We start from the raw sequence: 18170 nt of genomic DNA, 5'->3' as shown, positions 1-18170 counted from the left end.
CGATGGCAAAACTACCATTAGTTATGTTTGAACTCATGGTCTGTAACGGAACAGCAGACGGTGGCGACACGTGTGCACTAGAATGCATATTGTTAACTGGGAATGGAACAGAGGCTGGGAATGAAACAGAAGCTTGCAATGGCAAACGGCTTGCACTGCCAAATTGAGGCATAGCCCGATGTCCATAACTATGGATTCCAGGGTCACTAAATGCTGTGTGCTCATGGTTATGACTATTACTGGTGTGAATTGCATTAGCAAGGAGGGCGGAAGTCGTCGGTCCCGACGAAATGGGTACACGAGTGAAGGCCTGCAAACCTAGCGCACTAGCAACGTCGGGAGGTGCTTGTGAACTAACAGAGTCTACCCAATCATTAGTTCGATCGGTTGCTACCTTTGAAATAGGTTGACTTACTCCTGTTAAGTTACTTTCCGCTACCTTCTCGCTAACCTCAGATGAACTGTCCTCAAGTTCAAACGCTTTCAATTCCATTTCAATTAGTTGCTTTTTATGATTTTCAGCCAATTGCTCTAGTTCCAGCTGACTTTGTTCGAACTTAAGACGGTTCTCTTGCTCTTTAAGTCTTAAAGACACTTGATACTGCCTTTCCAGCTCCTCATGGCGTCGTTTTACTAAAGCTAACTCATGCCGTTTCTCACTTGATGACATAGTGCGAACAGTCGACGTATGACGAGTGGAAGCAGATTTATCAGACTTATGTGAGTCAAGCTTTCTACTATCCTTAGACTGATTGGAGACCTTAGACCTGTTTTCAGATACTCGTGCTGCTGAATCACTTGTTTTGTGCGAGCGTGAGGATGTCTCAGACCTAGTTTGTTGTAAAGATCCCTTGCCCCCTGTAATGCCGGCTGCTGGAAATGACGAAGGTTCAAGGCTCATCTTGTAACTCTGAGCTTCGTGCATTACTTTATCGTTCATTTCGGTTACTTTCTTAAGCCAAAGGTCTTGCTGAGCAATAATTTTTTCAGGATTTTCCGTTTTTCCCGCTAACCTAATTAATTGCTCATTGACGTCGACAGCTTTTTCCAACGCAATTTTACATTTGAAAACAGCATTATCAATTTTTGTAGTGCGACTATTATTCTCAATGTACTCAAGTAATAATGAGTGACCTTTAAGCAGCTCATTTTCTAGATTTAGACGGGTTTCGAATAACTTGCGTATCTTACTTTGGAATTTTTCGTCCATGTTTTTCACAAATTGACAATATTCTACGGATGCTCTTTTATAGAAAACAATCAATAAAATGAGATACTGTTTTGGTACGTAATCAAATTTGCATTAATAAATCAACATTAGCTTACAAGACGGGGGAACTTGACGTCTCAAAGATTCTACCTGAAGCCTATTTCTTATAGCTTTCCGAGCTTTGAGGGGTAAGCGGTTTCGCTTCTTACGTGTCTTAAGGATGTTAAGATTAGCGCTATAACGCCTTAGAAGGAGGAGAGTCTTTAACTCAAGGGAAGGAGGCTGGTGAAGCTCTTTGTACTTCTCAATTAGTACCTGGTCCTTAGCCTTACGCTCAGAGATAAAGTCTTTAACGACGTTGAGAACGAGAATACCTGTTGAACCTAAACTTTCCTCTATATCCTCGGTTCCGTTCCGTCTACAGTATACGATCGCACAAATGTTTGTCCTATACCTTAATAACAAATTGACAAGTTGCTCACTACTCAGCTTGCGGTTATTGTTGCTGCGGTGCCTACTTATCGAGTTATTAATGGCGTCGTGCCAAATTACAAGGTCGTTACGGTGCGACAAGTAGTGATGAAGGTAGTACTGTATCGTTTTCTGAGAGTCCCTAGCGTTAAAGTTCAAACTTAAACCTGGCTTCGTAAAGCAAGTATCTTTGACGCGCTTCTGGGACGGAGCGGGAAGTTTTCGGAGCGCGTGATCCAAAGAACTAGCTCCTAGGATGAATACCATACACTTGGGGGACCTATGCGACGGCTTCGTTACGCTTAAGTACCAATGGGGTTGGAAAATTAAGTAGGTCGGTTGAACTCCAACAACACACACGGAGTAAACCTGAGGATGAAAGAATTCAACTTAACTCACTTAATATCACCGTACCTGACCACTTAACTTTACTGTCACGCAACGAAGTCAATAATCTGACGGGCTGAAACGGCTTTGTTTTACTCGAAGCGAACTGGCTTTCAGTTTCACCAATGGTGGGTGGGGGATCAGGCAAATTGGTTAAGTTCCAACAACACACGCGGAAGAAACCTGAGGATGAAAAAACTCAACTTAATTTGCCTGATATTTCGCTACCAGACCACTTAACATAAGGTTGGTGTCATCTTACAGCACAGTTTCGCAGAATTCTGGAGACGTTTTGAGGAATTTTTGGCAATTTTTTACTTTTTATACAAAATTTTTCAGAAAATTTTGGTCAGCAGGTTCGAGTCATAAACCAACCCAAAAAACTAGTCCAGTACCTCTTGTCTATGTTCCGATTTCACTGATTAATATTCCGTTCACATATATCCAAAAATTTTTGGTATCGAGAAAAAAATGTCAAGTCAGTTTGTCTATGTACCGACTAAGATATTTCAGTTCAACGGAACTGTCCAAAATTTTTGGGTATTGAGAAAAATTACCGGGGGCTAGCTTGCGGGAAAATTTCTATCATAAATGACATCGTATTTAAATTTATAGCACAATTGGAGTTTTAAAAGTTTTGGAAACTTCTTACAGTTTTAATTGGAGATTGGACGGCACCGGTTGAGGGTTGTCACAAACCAGTCACGATCACGACAGAACACGACACAGTTAATGTAGAAGTAGGTGATTAGCGGCACCGGTTGAGAGTTGTCACAAACCAGTCACGAGCAGGACTGAACACGACACCTGTTAGTAGGCCTCCATTTCCTCAATTCAGTATATCTGCATGAAGGTCTCAGTTCCAGGAACTCAGGATAGGTTGTGGCAAATAATACTTCGTCTACTCCAACTTCCTGTCCATCAGACTACCAAGAAAATTCGGGTACCATCCATTGGGTGTCTCAAAAATCAGCAAGAGCGCCTAAGTTGATCAAGCCGCGGGCTGTAGGAATAAGTGCTCTAAGGGCCGGACAGATGAAGGAGAAGTAGAGTCTGCAGCAGCTTTCTCCTCACTCAGCTGTTCAATCGGGATGCCACTCAACAAAAGCTTCACCACCTCAGTTTGTAACCGGGATATAACTTCATTCAATATTTATTAGGTCCCTTGTGGGGAGCCAAAATATGCTCGCTAATCTCCAAACGAAAATAATTGAATCCAAATTCGTAAATTAATGAGAGATATTTATCGGTAAATAACTCAAGCAATAGATAAATTTCGGTATTTTTCTATTGATCAGGACATCATACAACATTTTTTGCATCTGAGCGTTTTTGGTACAAATCGGCGCAAGCTAGCCACAAGGACCGGTCGGTAATGTCCTTGAGACAAATTGCTCTTTTTGGCGGTCAACCTTAATCAAGGCTGAACCGAATTAGAACCAAAAAACAGTTAAAATAGGATGTAACCCCCGTTTTTAGTATATTAATACATGGGCAGGTGGGGGACTCGAACCTACGTCAACTGTTAACCTATATAATCGGCGTTAGCTTAGGCCACTCGGCCAACTGTGCTTGTTGTTACATTTTGGTTCAGTTTTATGCATTTATACTATTGTTTTATATGCATCTATACTCTACATTCTATACTCTACATTTGCATTGCAACATTTAGCTTGTTTTACCAGAAATTTTTTTTACTGCATTTAACTTTAAGCCAAAATGAATAAAGATAGTCTTTATTTCTCGCAGTAAGGTTTTTAGTAAAAAGTCTCATTCTTCTCTCATTTTAATTTTTCAAGTTTCGGTGTTTTTGTTCCTTCAAAGGCACGGTCAAGTTAAATAATCTAATAGAAGACAATTCACGGTCTCCACCACAGTAAGAGAGGAAAAAAGAGGAAAATCTGAAAACGATAAATAGTCTGGGAGAGAGAAAAACCTGAAAAGCGATAAAAATTCAAATCACTATGTTTCGAATTTCTTCACAAATATTTTTTCAAAAAGTTGATTTTTTTCGTCTTTAATGAGGAATATAACTTCCATCTGACGATCCCATCTGATGTTTCTCCTAGGTGTGTGAATTGTGTGCAAATAAAGACTCCTGAATAAAAACATTCACGTGTTTGAAACGCAACAAATTAGTAGCCAGAAAAAAAGGGTTGAATTGAATCAAACAAAGGTTGGACGATGAATGAATATTTTTTATTAGTCTCTCCAAATTGCAGGCTTATTTTACCCACTTTGTCGCGTTCTTTTTGAAGGGAAGGATTCTTATTTTTGAGATCAACGAGCGTTACCGAATCGAAGAAAAGATTTTAAGCGTTATCAAATCGAAAAAGACTACTTTTTCAATGTAAATAGTTTGTCTAAAAGAATCACTGAATCTTTCGATTGGGGGTGCGTTGATTAATTCTAAGTATCAGTAAATTATCCGATCAATAAACCGAATTACGGAATTTTTAATTCAACGGTGGTATCACCGGTTAATAGAATTAATTTGCGCTCATGGCAAGGTAGTTTGCGTTCTTGAATTTTTTGTTTTCTTTTAAGAGACCAAGTGTCTTGTAATGGGGAACTAGGTTTTTTTCTCAAACCTTTTTTTTACAAATCTATAAGAAATTGTGAAGTTTTGTTTGTGAGCATAAGCAATCTCGAGACTCCTTCACTTTTGGCCTAGAGGAAATGCGGTTTGGGACTTAGTTTTTTTCAAATTGTTTCACACTTTTTTGAGTTCATTGTCAGATTTTTATTATAGTATATGCATATGATCTATCGATAAATTAAATCGATGCTGAGGATCTTTGGGTTTTTGTAGTTTTATGCAATCTGAAAGGTATTGATATCCTGGACTCGAATATCAAAAATATGTTTCCAGTGTGAGCATTTTTCTTCAAGAGATAAAGATTTGAAAATTGCCAATTTGACCAATCAGTGTGTCCTTCTTACCAAATTTCTAGTAGCGCTTAGCGTAGGCGGCGATTAAATCTGGCTGAATATCATTTCACATTGAATTGAGGCAACCTATTGGGTCTCATTTATGCGTTTGTTGACGAGAAAAATTTTTCATTCGTTAATTAAAAATAGACGGCTCGAGTTTCTCTTTAAATTTGATTGTGACTCCGAAGTGTGATCCGTTTCTCTGTAAGGAGAAAAGGAAAAAGATTTACTTATTTAATCAAAAAAAAATTTTGTGCATTTGCAAGCTTCGCTTTCAACAAAGTAGCACCCAAATTATGAAAAATAAATAACAACATCAAAGTTATTACCCTGAAGTCGTTAGACGTAAGGCTTATTGAGTACCCATTGAAGGTAAATTGAGGGTTGAGAAGCCGTGGCCGACTGGGTTAGGCACACGTCTCTCAACACGTGGGCCATGCGTTTGAATCACACGTCGGTCACTGTTAGATGGGTCCCAGTGTCATCCGCCTCCTCAACGTGGGACCGGCTGCGGCGAAATGGATGATATCTCCCTCCCCGAGGTTGGTCCTGCACTGAGCAGGACCAGGGACTAATTAAAAAAGGGTTTATCCCGTTTTCAAAACAAATTTTTAATCAATACTGCAATATTGAACAAAACATAATCTTAATTATATTCTTATTTTAAGTATTCCGAAAGTTCTAAGAAACATAAAATAATTTAAAAAAACAAGGTGAGGGGCTTTAATTCCTGAATTAGTGTCCAATGCATTAGGATAACAGTAAGTGGGCAATTATTACTTTCTCAGTTCTCATAATGATTTTGTTTAATGATTTAGATAATGATCTCAGAATTGCTTAGAAAGAGAAACAAATAAGCACCAAAATTATGAAAAATTAATTCTAAAATTTTGAAAAAAAAAGATTTCAGATTTTTTTGCTGGAATTTATTTGACAAAAAATAGGTCAGAAATTATCTTATATATGAAAAACGGTCCCTAATTTTATCATAAATACCCATGATTATTTGTCTTTTATTACTTTCTCAGGGATCAGTTGTTCTGCGATTATCATTCATTGAAAAGATTTACGAATCAGTTTTGGCCGGGTTTATCAAATTCCTGCTATATGTAACTATCCTATTAAAAATAACTTTTTAAGATTTAGGTATGGCTAAAAACTGGTTGGAATTAAGTATTAACGTACAGACATTTTTTGCTGGTAAGGTTACAGAAAAATTTACATCATGTATCTCATGATTAGAAGAATAATTAATTTCTCATCGTAGCAATTATACGCTATTGAACATAACACAAATAAATATGAGTAACTATGAGAGCACAGCTGACGATACCAAAGGGTTGCTAGGTGCTCCCTTGAATTTACAGACGTAGGTAATCCTCAAAAAGGCTTCGTACAAAAATTGATGTGAAAATTTCATGGAGAAATAATTGATACAATGTAACTGTCAATTGCCATAAATAGACTTTGAGAAGGACAATCGAAACATTTTAGCCCTGATACGAGCAGTCTTTTTTGTTCAATTTGTTGATACAAATTCGCGGTTTGTATTTGTCGCTGCCGGACACGAGCTTAAGAACTTATTTTCCTAATTTTCACTCAATAGCTATCAGAGAATAATTCTGTTGTTAAATTTAAATCGAATCTTCGCTCGAAATTTCAAAATGATTTTAGTAGACCGGAATTGGAATATCGATTTCAAGGTTTGAATTACAAGACTGCTGTTTTTTTCAGATTTAATTCAATATTGCGTGATGATCACTGAATGAATGGAGATCGACAATCTGGCTTCTTGGATTCCTCGTCTATTTTCATAATACGGATTCCCAGAGCTACAAATTAACCAATTGAAATGAAGTGGAGTGAATTGTGATGATGTTATTTGACGGTGGAGAAGAGCAGTTCAGGAGTAACAGTGACACTAACTATGTGCCCATCAGATGCCTGGGCAAAGGTGCATTCGGGGAAGCCACTCTGTACCGCAAAACAATAGTAGGTTAAAGCGTGTTTCAACTGGTCGTCTTTTAAAATTCCAATTGATTTTTATTTTATAGTATACTATTCATGTTGTTAGGTTATTAAGAGTAATGAACGTAGTGAGTACTCTTATATAGGTCTTGCTGATTTTTTTTGTTTTCCGGAAAAAGTCTTAAAATTTGTTCACGCTGTTTTGATTTTTTGCGGTTTGATTTGCAATTTCTTTTCAGTGCTTTTCCAGGCTTAGTGCATTTCTGTTGTTCAAAGGAAGGCAAACTCCACTATCGAACAGCAAAAGTGTAAGGATCACGAAAAACGTGATCGAATTCTGATTTCGAAAATGGAAATTAATTATCAGATTTCCAAGCAAAATAAAAGTTATACGTATTGATCCAGTTTCCTCAAATTGGGTTAATTAAAAAAAGTCCATCATAAATAGTTCTACAATATCAAAGAGCTATAAGGCCATCTATTTTTTTCTTCGAAATTCAGAAGTTGCAGGCTCTTGAAAAATCAAGTCAGTTTTTTTCAGATTCCTTGCGTTCATTACTTTTTTTCCAACTGGTAGTTGGCTATGTTATAACCTTTTCAAAACAAGTTTCATGTGTAAATTATTTGAGGTTTCGGCTTCTGTAATCATTCAGGTTCATTTTAAGGACAAGGCAATCTCACCAAATCTGTTGTGAGATATAAATTCGGTACGAATATTGGAAATCCGAATCAGCTCTAAATTATTGTAGTTTTTCCGAAATGGCTCATGGTTCGTTATAGTTACACGTGTTTTCAATTGCATTCTTCTTTCATATAATTTTTTTTATAGTGTGGCACCGATTATTATCCCGTCTTTGGCCATTTAACCGATTCTGTCACAACCTTCAATTTATTTTTTCCCTAGAAAAGACGAATAAAGGGAAACTCTGATGATGGCGAGGGATGTCGTGATTACGTAGTTATCAGCTATTATTGTTCCGATTATTGAAAAAGGGGACGAAATTTGTATTCGGTTTTTTTTTTTATAGTTTTCTAGTTTTTTTTGTTTTTCACGCTAAATCTGCTGCCACAAATAATCATCAGAATGGGTCGAGAGATCTATCATATCAAAGCTTTTTGAGACGTTATTCAAATATTACAAATTTTTCAAAAAAAAATCCAGTGTTTTCAAAAACTGGTTTGAAGTTTTTGAATATTATTTTACTTTTGAGCGAGGAAAGCGATCGAGTAACCTCTTTATATGAAAATGCACGTTAAGAGTGGAAAAAATGGGTTTTCCTAAAAGAAAAACTATTTTCAAAAGCTTCATATAGCGCTTCTTTGGCAAAAAAATTTTAAAAATGTTTTTGAGCAAAAAAAAATCAGAAAAATTTGTGTGATAAGCAAAGGTATTGCAATTGCGTACTAGACTTTTTTCTCATAAATAACTTTATTCTCAGAATGACTGAAATTTTGGTCATCTCTACTTTCGTCAATGAACAGAAAGATTGAAAGCAGACAGTGTTTCAGCATGTCTGCACTTTAAATGCCAGTTCCATTCGAAACTTTAATGTTGGTTGCAAGTTTACCTACTCCGATTTCAGTATATCAGTTTTTTCCTTTTTCCTCTTTTTTTATTATTGGCTTAAAACGTTTCGGCTTAGAATATATCAACTTAGGGTCTTTTTGAGAAGTTTCAGGAGCAAAAAACTTTTACCGAAGCTTAGGGGGACTTAAAAAACTACTTTTTGAGTTAACAAGTTTTTCTAAAAAAAAAAAACAATTTTTTCGGTGCAACGTGTGTCTGCTCAAGAATCATCGGCTATGATACCGCTCTGTAAGTTTTGTTTTGATGCTTATTTAACATTCAATTTTTTTTTACTTCTTGGTTTATTTTTATGAAAGGAATTTTTATTCAAGACAATCAAGAAAAATTTAGGAAAATTTTTGGTATATCAATTTTTTCAATTGTTTTTTTCTACGGCTTTCATCTCTATTTTTTTCGGTTATTTTGTCCTGCGATGTATGTGTTTTAATGCATGCAGCGCGATTCTTCGCTTCGCCCCTCTCCGTAAAATTTTTAAAGATACAGTTATTTCAGTTCCAAGATTTTGGAAATTTGAAGTTTTCATTTGCAAGTAGTGAGAGTCATTCATTTTCTATCGCAAGTGGTGCGAAGCTCTGCTTTACCTCTGTGTCATATTTTGTTTGTAATTCTTTTTTTTGAAAACAACTGATGTCGATTAAGCCTAATGCACTAACTGCTTACTCATTTGTATTGTTCTTTCGTCACACCATGCACAAAAAACGACACTTTGAAGAAAAAAGTTTATTATTATGTTTTTTGTTTCATGTGATCGGAACATTCTGTGCTACTTCTACAGCATCCGGTAATCCTTGTTAGTATTGTTGCTGCTGTTTAGGACAACAGTCTGGTGGTTTGGAAGGAGGTGGATTTGAGTGGCATGGACACCCAGCAGCAGCAGGCAGCTCTTTCCGAAGTAGAGATCCTCTCCTCCCTCCCTCCCCACCCCAACATAGTGCAGTACCTCACCCACTTCCACTCGTATCCCCCAGAGCAGCCCATGCTACTCATCGAGATGGAGTACGCCAATGGTAAATTACTGACACTACGTACAAAAGATAAGAAACTAAGATACCAAAATTCGATGTGTTCCGTCGTAACAAAGGGTGCTTCTTTAAATAATAATGTGGTAGTGAAATAAATTGTGAAAACGTAGTTTAATCACAGCTAAATTAGGCTTCAACATTTTATCATAGCGTCTTTTCGAAAATGAAATTGAAAAAAAAAAGTAGAAAAAATGTTCCGCTGAACTTTGTGGCTAGTGCTTGGTATTAATTAATCGTTCGCGGTTGAGCGGTTAGTGCGTAAGACTCTTAATTTTTAAGTCGCAGTAAGTAGTAGGTTCGAATCCGAGATGTAGCCGAATTTTTACTAATTCGAGCCTTAATTCTACTTTTTCTTATTGCACTTTATAGAGGTGCTTTTTGTTGTTTTCTCGCTAGTTGTTGCGAAGTTAAAGCTTCGCCTTTGTTTTAAAATTTAAGTTGGTTTGCTCCATCTAATTTTTTTCTCATTTGTCAAATGTCGAAAATGTATATCGAAAATAAGATTTTTAACGACACATGTTTTTTGCCGACCACTTCTGTCTTCGTGTGTGCTTTAGTTTATTCTAAAATTTTGTTCCGACCCAGTCCAAACTTTTCGTTCCGACCCAGTTTGGTTTTTTAAACCATTTTGTGGTTTGTGCCGACCACATTAGTTTTTTTAAAAAACCCTTTCACACCAAATCAGGTACCAGAAATAGTTTTCAGAATTGGTTTGATTACTCTGATTTTTTTGTTTTGTTATTCATTCTTTGAAGTTTTTTTGGCATGATCTGTTCGGTTATTTTTTGGCGATTTTTTGTCGGTTATGCCTAATTTACTAACTAATTAAAATTTCGCTCATCTTGCCACTCAAACTAGACTCTTTCGCATTTTAAATCAGAGTATTTATTAGATCATCCCTTGACCTTGTTAAACCTTTAACTTATATCTAAAGTTTTAGATTTAAAGCGGCCAAAAGATTTTTCCATCAACTTTCTTGTATCTTATTCCTTTGTTTCGATAGAAATTGAGTGTAACACTCTAAGATTTTTTTTGAATGAGTTGAACTGATTTCCAACAAATTTCAAATTCAAATTTGTCCATAAACATATATAAATATTTTTGTGCAAGCAAATTTTTTTGCTTACGTTAAATGCGTTCGTAGTTAAATCTTTTTGCTTAATGCTTAACATACCTTTAAATATCATTATAAAGTTTTTTTTATCAACCAATCTTATTACATTAGCAACTTTTATTTCATTATTCCGACTTTCGAAGAAAGTGCGGAATATTAATGCTTGGGGCGTATTTTTTTGCAGTCAATTTTTGATTATTAGCTTAGCATTTATGATGGAATGTTTTTAATATCATCTGAAAGATATTCAAGAGTTCAAGTTTGAAAAAAATATATTTACCTTGTAAATATTTTTCGTAAAGTTACGGGGATTTGCAAATCGTTAAGTTGGCCAATTTTAGATAATTAAAGCTCGATAAGTTGCGTTCTTATTACACACTTAAGCGGCAAATGGGTGCGTTTCAAATTGAATTGAGGCCTGCATTTTAGTCCCATTTTAACAAAACTAGATGCTTTGTTTTTTATATAGCGTGTGGGAGGATGAAATAAAGAAAAACATGAAAAAAATGTTTTTCTATTTTTTTTCGATTATTTTTACAATTATTCAACCAAACACTTTGACTTTAAAGTGCATTCGGAAAATTGCTGCTATACGAGCAATCTTGTTAACTGTAAAAACTGTTCGCGTTGAGATGGCTTCATCTAAATACCTTGACGTAATTGCAGATATCAGTTGTCGTTTAACCATTAACCAGTACATTCACCAAATAAAAGCTAAATTAGGACACGAATTGCGGCAATGCGACATTTATTCTCAGTTCGTTTTTTTTCGCTCTGAAACGTTGCATATAATACACGAAAATAGAAACAGTCCATATATGTTCTACTTTCTGTAAAAAGAAGACCAAATTATCTTCGCTAGCCAGTAGAGGTGCAAAATTGCTACACATAATGAGAGAAAATGATTTGTTACCCTCAAATATAGAAAAAATGACTAAACTTGAAGAATCTTGTTTGGTTCACAAACTTTAAGAAAACTTTATATTAGGAATTAACGTTTTGGTAACATACATATTCAACTAGTTATATTTCGATTGAATACAAAATTCAAACCAATGGTTAATTATGCAATTCTTGGCTGAAAATATGACCTATCAAATCCTTGTAGTTTTCGGGACATCGAGATTTCTATGATTGCTTTCGAAAAATTCTTGGTTTTAGACATTTTAAAAAGTTTTCAAAGCTTTGTAAAGTTTTTACCCATTTGATTTAATGCTGTGAGACAATTGCACTAAGCTTGCGAATCTTGGTTGAAAACATGACGTCTCAATTTGTTGTATTTTTCGAGATATGGCGGTTTTATTGAATTTTAGGAAAGATGAAGTTGAAATTTTCATCGATATGCTTAATGAGTAGACTTGTAGTGGGCAATCTCTGTGCCTTTTTTGGCTATCCACTCTTAAGTCTGGTGCTTATAATTTTGCTATAAATTTTTAATTTCTTGTAAACTTAAATTTGTTTTATGCTGATGATGTTTGTTGTGACTTAGGGAGAAATAAATGCTTCCTTTTTTGACTTTAATTTTTGTGCGTTTGAAATCAGGGATTTTATATAGAAGATGTATCTTTTAATCCTAACAAATTTTCCTCAGGGTACCTAATTTTGCGTTAAAAACATCGAATACTGGACAATAAGTGAGTCAACTTTCTGCGTGATTTTAGGGGGCGATTTGCAGAAGTTCATTGGCAGAGCCACATATCCACTCAGCGAACAAGTGAGTAGATCTCTAGTTGTATCTCGGCGGGATCTCGTTTAGAGTTCATCTCCCTCCGCCATTGCAAAATGTGGAAATTTGTTAGTGGTATCATTATCCGCTTATGTGCTTCATCGTTGATTTAGTTTTCTAAGAAGCGGATATTTGTTACTAAGTACCATAGGGGTTACGGATATTGATATCAGTAACAGATTTCTCCATTTTGCTGGGAACTGTTAAAACCTTTCAATTGGCTGAGAAGACAGATATACGGTAGTGCAAAATATAAATAGTTTATCGTTACAGTTTGGTACGCGAATCTTTTTCATGTCTCTGGAAAATGAACAGTCACCTCAGTTCAAGTAAGGCCGACTAAAGCATGTCTCTGCTGGGTGCATGATATGTCCGTGAATCCTTTCGCATGATATGTCCGTGAAGTCCTTGCCGGCTAAGTCACAGCTAATTGCTGGCTTAGGCATGGTCAATTACCCAATTATCTGGAAAGTATGCTTTTTTTAATATGTAAGTTCGTCTGCATACTTTAAGACGGTATGTTTCATTTTATTTAGTTAAGTTGGCGTGAGTGTTGGTAAGTAGATAAATTTGATGCAACTTTCACGGCGCAGTAGCGGGAATCGAACCCGCCCTGACCTTGTGACGTTATGGTGATTGTGTTTTTTAGACTGTGACCTGGTTCTTTTATCAATTGATGGCGGCCGTGAGTCACATACACGCCATCCCCATTCTCCACAGGGACATCAAGACCATGAACATCTTCATCACCACCACTGGCGCATCTGCAGGTGAAGAAGTCGGAGGAGGGGCTGGGTCTGAGAAAGAGACATTGGGACCCCTGCTGAAACTGGGCGACTTTGGCATCAGTAAAAGACTTGAAGGAAATTCGCACATGGCTCAGACGGTGAGTAAAAAAGCACCGGCATTATGAAGCAAACCTGTTTTTTTTTTATAAAATCGTCTTTTAAAGAGACGATGCTTATTGTTTTGGTGGCACTTTAGTTGCGTAGTATTGGCAGTTTATAGCATGTATTTTTCAATTTATTGGTTAATGGTTTTGGCTTCTTCAAGTTCCAGTGGCACATGTCTGTACTACAGTTGAAGTAGTTCAGTCAAATTTGGTGAAAATGGTGAAATTTTGAAAATGGAGTCAAATGGAGTCATTCGAGCCAGAATTCGTGTACGTTAAACTTGGTTCGAATTCATAGCCATATAAAGTTGTCAGTCATTGATACAGTGTGTGAGATTGGCTCAGAAGCCGCTAGCAACCAAGAATAATCAAGAAGTTTAGTATTTCTAGACTGTCGTCTTATTACCAAGCAATTGCTATTGGACCTAATTTCAGTTTCATCGCGTGTGGCAGTTCCACCACTCTTCCATATTAATTGGTTGTTTGAGGATGACTGAGATCTGAATCCCGTGGTAATTTATTTTTCAAAACTCATTATTGTTCCAACCATTGAAAATGGGGAGGAACTTTGTATTCAGGTGTGTTTTAGGTTTTTCTTTTGTTTTCCACGCAAAATCACAAATAATCATCGGACTGGGTTGAGTGATATATAATTTTAAAGACCTTTCAGTCGTGCTTCAAGGACATTAAAAATTTCAAAAAGCTTTTAAAAGGTTTTTTTTCCGGTAATTAATTTTGTTCATAGAATGACTGAAATTGCTGATCATTTCTCTCTATCCGTGCTTTCGTCAGCTAACAGGCAAGTTTTGAGCATGTCTGCATTTTAAATATCTGTACTATTGGAAGTTTGTTTTTATAGCAATTGTAAATTTACCAGTTCTGATTCAAGTGTATGTTGTATTTGTTGTTTTTAGGCTTAATAGGTTTCAGATGATTATATAATTGTAGTTCCTGCGAACCGCAGAGGAGCTATCAATAGGCTTTAACAGTCCTGTCGAGGATAGTCCATTTGTATTATCTCCCCACAATCCAGACAGTGTTATTTTGTTGAGCGAAGCTCTTTTTTGCGACTCAAGGCTGTTTTTGTGCGTCTAGAACTTTCAAGTGGTACCACTATTGCAGCCAAATTTGGTCAGGTTGTGGTAGACCTGAAGCTAGAGGTCAATTGAGAGCTCGTCCTCACACACTATCATTGCCATGGTATGGGATCGATTACACGATCTGACGATTCTAAAGTGAACGCCTTACCACTTTGCTAAGTGCCCCATTATCGTAATATCGTCTTAGCAATATCTTTGGTTTATTTGAGGAGCAAAAATTTTTCATTTATTTTTTGTGAAGGCTACTTGAACTTTAGAATTGTCGGCTTTATTTCCGCTTTGTTTTCAGAGGTTCAAAGCCATCTATTTGTTTCTTTGAAATTCAAAAGTTGAGATTTTTCATTGAAAATAGGCAGTGTTTTTTTTGTCTTCTTGCGCTCCTACACTCTTTTCCAACTTTTTGTTGACTATGATTTAACATTCAATTGTTTTAATTTTTGGCAAACTTTTTTAGAGGACTTTATATTCAAGGCAAATTCAAGACAAAGATGAATTTTGAGGTAGATCCTTTTTTTCATATTTTTTTCTACGGCTTTTATCTCGGCTTTTTGTCGGTTAGTTTGTCATGTATGTGTTGTATCGCAAGTGGTGCGAAGCTTCGTTTCGATTATGTGTATCATTTTTGCTCACTAACAGAAATAAGAACCTTTCAACTACCTGGTTGGTTCTCTTCTGAATTGATGAGATTGGAAATCGACGAAAATTAAAAAAAAAATAAGGTTGAACTATGTTTGTGTTTGGTGTTGACTGCTGCCATTTCTAATGTGTGTTTTGTTCCAGGTGGTTGGCACTCCCTACTACATGTCACCTGAACTGATGCAGGGCCTCGTGTTAGTTGCATTCTGTTATTAGTTATTTAGTTCGTCAGATCTTTTCGATGCGGGTCAACTTTATCAAGAAGGTTCAATGTAAATTTTCTGAAACTGAATTAATTGTAAATGGTATTATATTTTTGTTTATTTTTTCGAAAAAAAGTTCAGTTGAGTCATTAATATTTTCTCTGTTTCGTTTCTTCATCTTCCCTTCATGAGCAGCTCATGAACTTTTTTTGAAGATGAAGAAAGTTTTAAAAGCTTCAACCTGGTAAAAAAAAAGATAATGAGCGTATTTTCGGTGATTATCCCCTAAATGGATTTATTGTGCCACAAAATTTGAGAATTTAAAAATAAATCTAGCAAAACATTGACCCTGTTACCGGGGCTGATATCCATTTAATCAACCTGGTAAGTTTGAAATAAACAACAGCGTGAATTGCATTTTTACCTATAATGTTAAACATTTGAAGAGAAAACAATTTGTAACTAGAGAAAAAAATATTTGGGGCTGCCTTAAATGACATTGCTTCATTTACATCATCCCGATATTACTCAGATTTTCAGTTTTTAATAATTCAATTTTGTAAACTGTTTTCTTCTTGCGTGTGTAAAGGAAAGGAAGCAAAAATGATAAATGGAAATGAGTAATAATTTCTTAGCTGGCTATTTTCATTAATTTATTGTAATGATCTCTTAACTGACTATTGTTGTTCAAAGTTTAATGCAGTAATTCTTATTGGAAAAAATGTGTGAGAATAATTCTTCAATAAATTTGATGACTTAAGATCTTCTTTTTTTCTATCTTACTGTTATATTTTTTTGCTTTTAGATATGACCAGAAGAGTGACATTTGGGCGTGTGGGTGTGTGTTGTTTGAACTTATGACCCTCAAGAAGAGCTTCGACGCCACTGTAAGAGATCACAATGATAATTAAGGTGTCACAACTAACGGCAATGCCCATTGTGGCTCTTTTCCAAATTCCCACTGCCCTCGTAAAATAACAAAGCAAAAACTGTTCAAAAACTGTTCACATGGCATTTTGCATGTAAGAAATGTTGTAAATTGTTGTTCACCTGTTCTCGCTGACACGTTTAGATGAGCATGAAGTTAATAACATGAAAACTCATTTTAAATAGGCTTTCATCAAACCAATTTCAGAAAAAATCAAAAGGGGGATGGAAAAGAGCCCCTATTGCAAATATATAAAAATCTATCCCGGAAAAGCAAAAAGAATTCGGTAAAAGCACTGGCGAAACTAAAGGTATCTCGGAGAAGAAAGCGGAGTCCACGTAAAAACAGCATGTTGACAAATTGAGTTCCGTTGAAAAAAATGTATATATATATTTACACTTGCGATCAGCTTAGTGTGTTATTACGAACCTTCTTTTTTTAAACCTAACTCGCAAATAAAAGTGTCCCTTAAAGATGTTCACTTATTTGGAAATTGCACTGAAGCATTGGAAATTGCATAGCGCCTGTTTTCTGCTTTATTTGTGGCCTGGGTTTGGATGCTTATTTTAATTATTGTACTTTATAGATCTGCTTTTTTTCGTGTTCTCGCAAGTGTTTGCGAAGCGAAGCTTCGCCTCTATGTCAAATCTGTGTGGTAGGGAAGACATTCCTTAAAAGCAGTATTCTGGTTTCCTCAAACTGCAAGATTGTGAATTTCGAATATGTAAGTAATTGAGTGTGACTGAAAAACAGTAGGTTAAGGCAGATAGTGTGCAAAAAAAAAAACAGTTCTTTTGACCGCGGATAATTTGCGAGAGGTCAATTTGCGCTACATTATCAGCGAAAGACAATATAATTCCTTCTACCTGTTCAAGCGTCATTGAAGGTCGTGATGATTTTTTTCATGGAAAAAGGTTTAAAGTTCATTCACGCTCTTTCAGCTTTGATTTTTAGCGGTTTGATTTCTGTTTAAGTTCAATCCATTTCTTTGTGTTAAAAGAAATGCAAGTTACGCTCTCCAAAAACGCAAACAGCGCAAAAAATAGAGAGGTACCATTCGTTTTGAAAGTGGGTTTCATTTGTAGATTAACCCGCATAAAAAAAAAACATTTTAATCCAGTTTTCTCATATTGGGATAATTAAATATGTCACATTGAGTTGATTAGAAAAAATTTCATGAAATAGGGAACAAGAGTTTTTCCCTTAAACAACTGTTCTAACATATCTGCAAGAAATTAAAGTTGCTTTGGTAATGAACCTCAACAACTTCGACACTCTTTCTTACGTGGTCTAGAGGTAGCGGTTTTTTCAGCATGCATGAAATTGAATTTTTCTCGGGAAAAATTGACTTGTCGGTCTTTTTGCGTATGTTTGGATGGCCTAGTTGCCACATCGGGGAATTTTGATTTGCTTCTCTATTTTGTAAACTTACCTACCCTGACTTTGTATATTTTCCTCTTTTTTTGTTCCCCTGAAAGTTTTATTCGCCCTAGTTTAGTCTTATATTATTTTGACTTAGTTCCACAGAAGTTCCTTAACTTTTATAAAATGTCTTTCTGGTGCTACCAATGTGTGTAATTTTATTGCTCTTTATACAGTGTTATTTTATTCTTCAGATATGTCCTGATGATGAGTTTTGTTACTCGAAATGCATTAACATTTAACATCTTTTCGTTTTTTATGATTAGATAACTTATTTTGTGGCGCTCGAAGGGCAAAATTGATTATTGCTTTTCGCAAAAATTTAGGTAGTTTATTTTTTATGTGCTCAAAATTTCAAAACTTAATTGCTCAAAATATTATAGCAACCTTTTCTTGTGGATTTTTTTTCTTTCTGCGTTTTGTTGGCTTTGTGGCCGCTCGGTAAAATCTTGAAGCTGTTTTTTTTGCTGTTTGTTGCGTATCGCTGTTTGTTGCGTATCTTGACTGTTTTTTTTCTGAATTTTTTTCTCGATTCATTTTTTTCCGTCTCATTTTCGTTTCGATATATT

At 35.7% G+C, this 18170-nt stretch overlaps 1 protein-coding gene across 1 annotated transcript in view; it reads left to right on the top strand.

The window, feature by feature from the left end:
• The first annotated feature begins 6740 nt into the window (after positions 1-6740).
• The window catches only part of LOC134845700 (serine/threonine-protein kinase Nek9-like), a 113575-nt gene continuing 102145 nt past the window's right edge, over positions 6741-18170 (top strand). The window contains exons 1-6 of the mRNA XM_063862749.1: positions 6741-6994; positions 9373-9565; positions 12356-12408; positions 13070-13306; positions 15193-15242; positions 16057-16138. Of these exons, the coding sequence (XP_063718819.1) occupies positions 6875-6994; positions 9373-9565; positions 12356-12408; positions 13070-13306; positions 15193-15242; positions 16057-16138 (735 nt within the window). The 5' untranslated portion in view covers positions 6741-6874. The remainder of the gene's footprint in view (positions 6995-9372; positions 9566-12355; positions 12409-13069; positions 13307-15192; positions 15243-16056; positions 16139-18170) is intronic.

Source organism: Symsagittifera roscoffensis, chromosome 5 (genome assembly GCF_963678635.1).
Source record: "Symsagittifera roscoffensis chromosome 5, txSymRosc1.1, whole genome shotgun sequence".
Lineage (NCBI taxonomy): Eukaryota > Metazoa > Xenacoelomorpha > Acoela > Convolutidae > Symsagittifera > Symsagittifera roscoffensis.
Note: the sequence above shows the minus strand (reverse complement) of the source record. Positions and strands in the feature narration are given on the sequence as shown.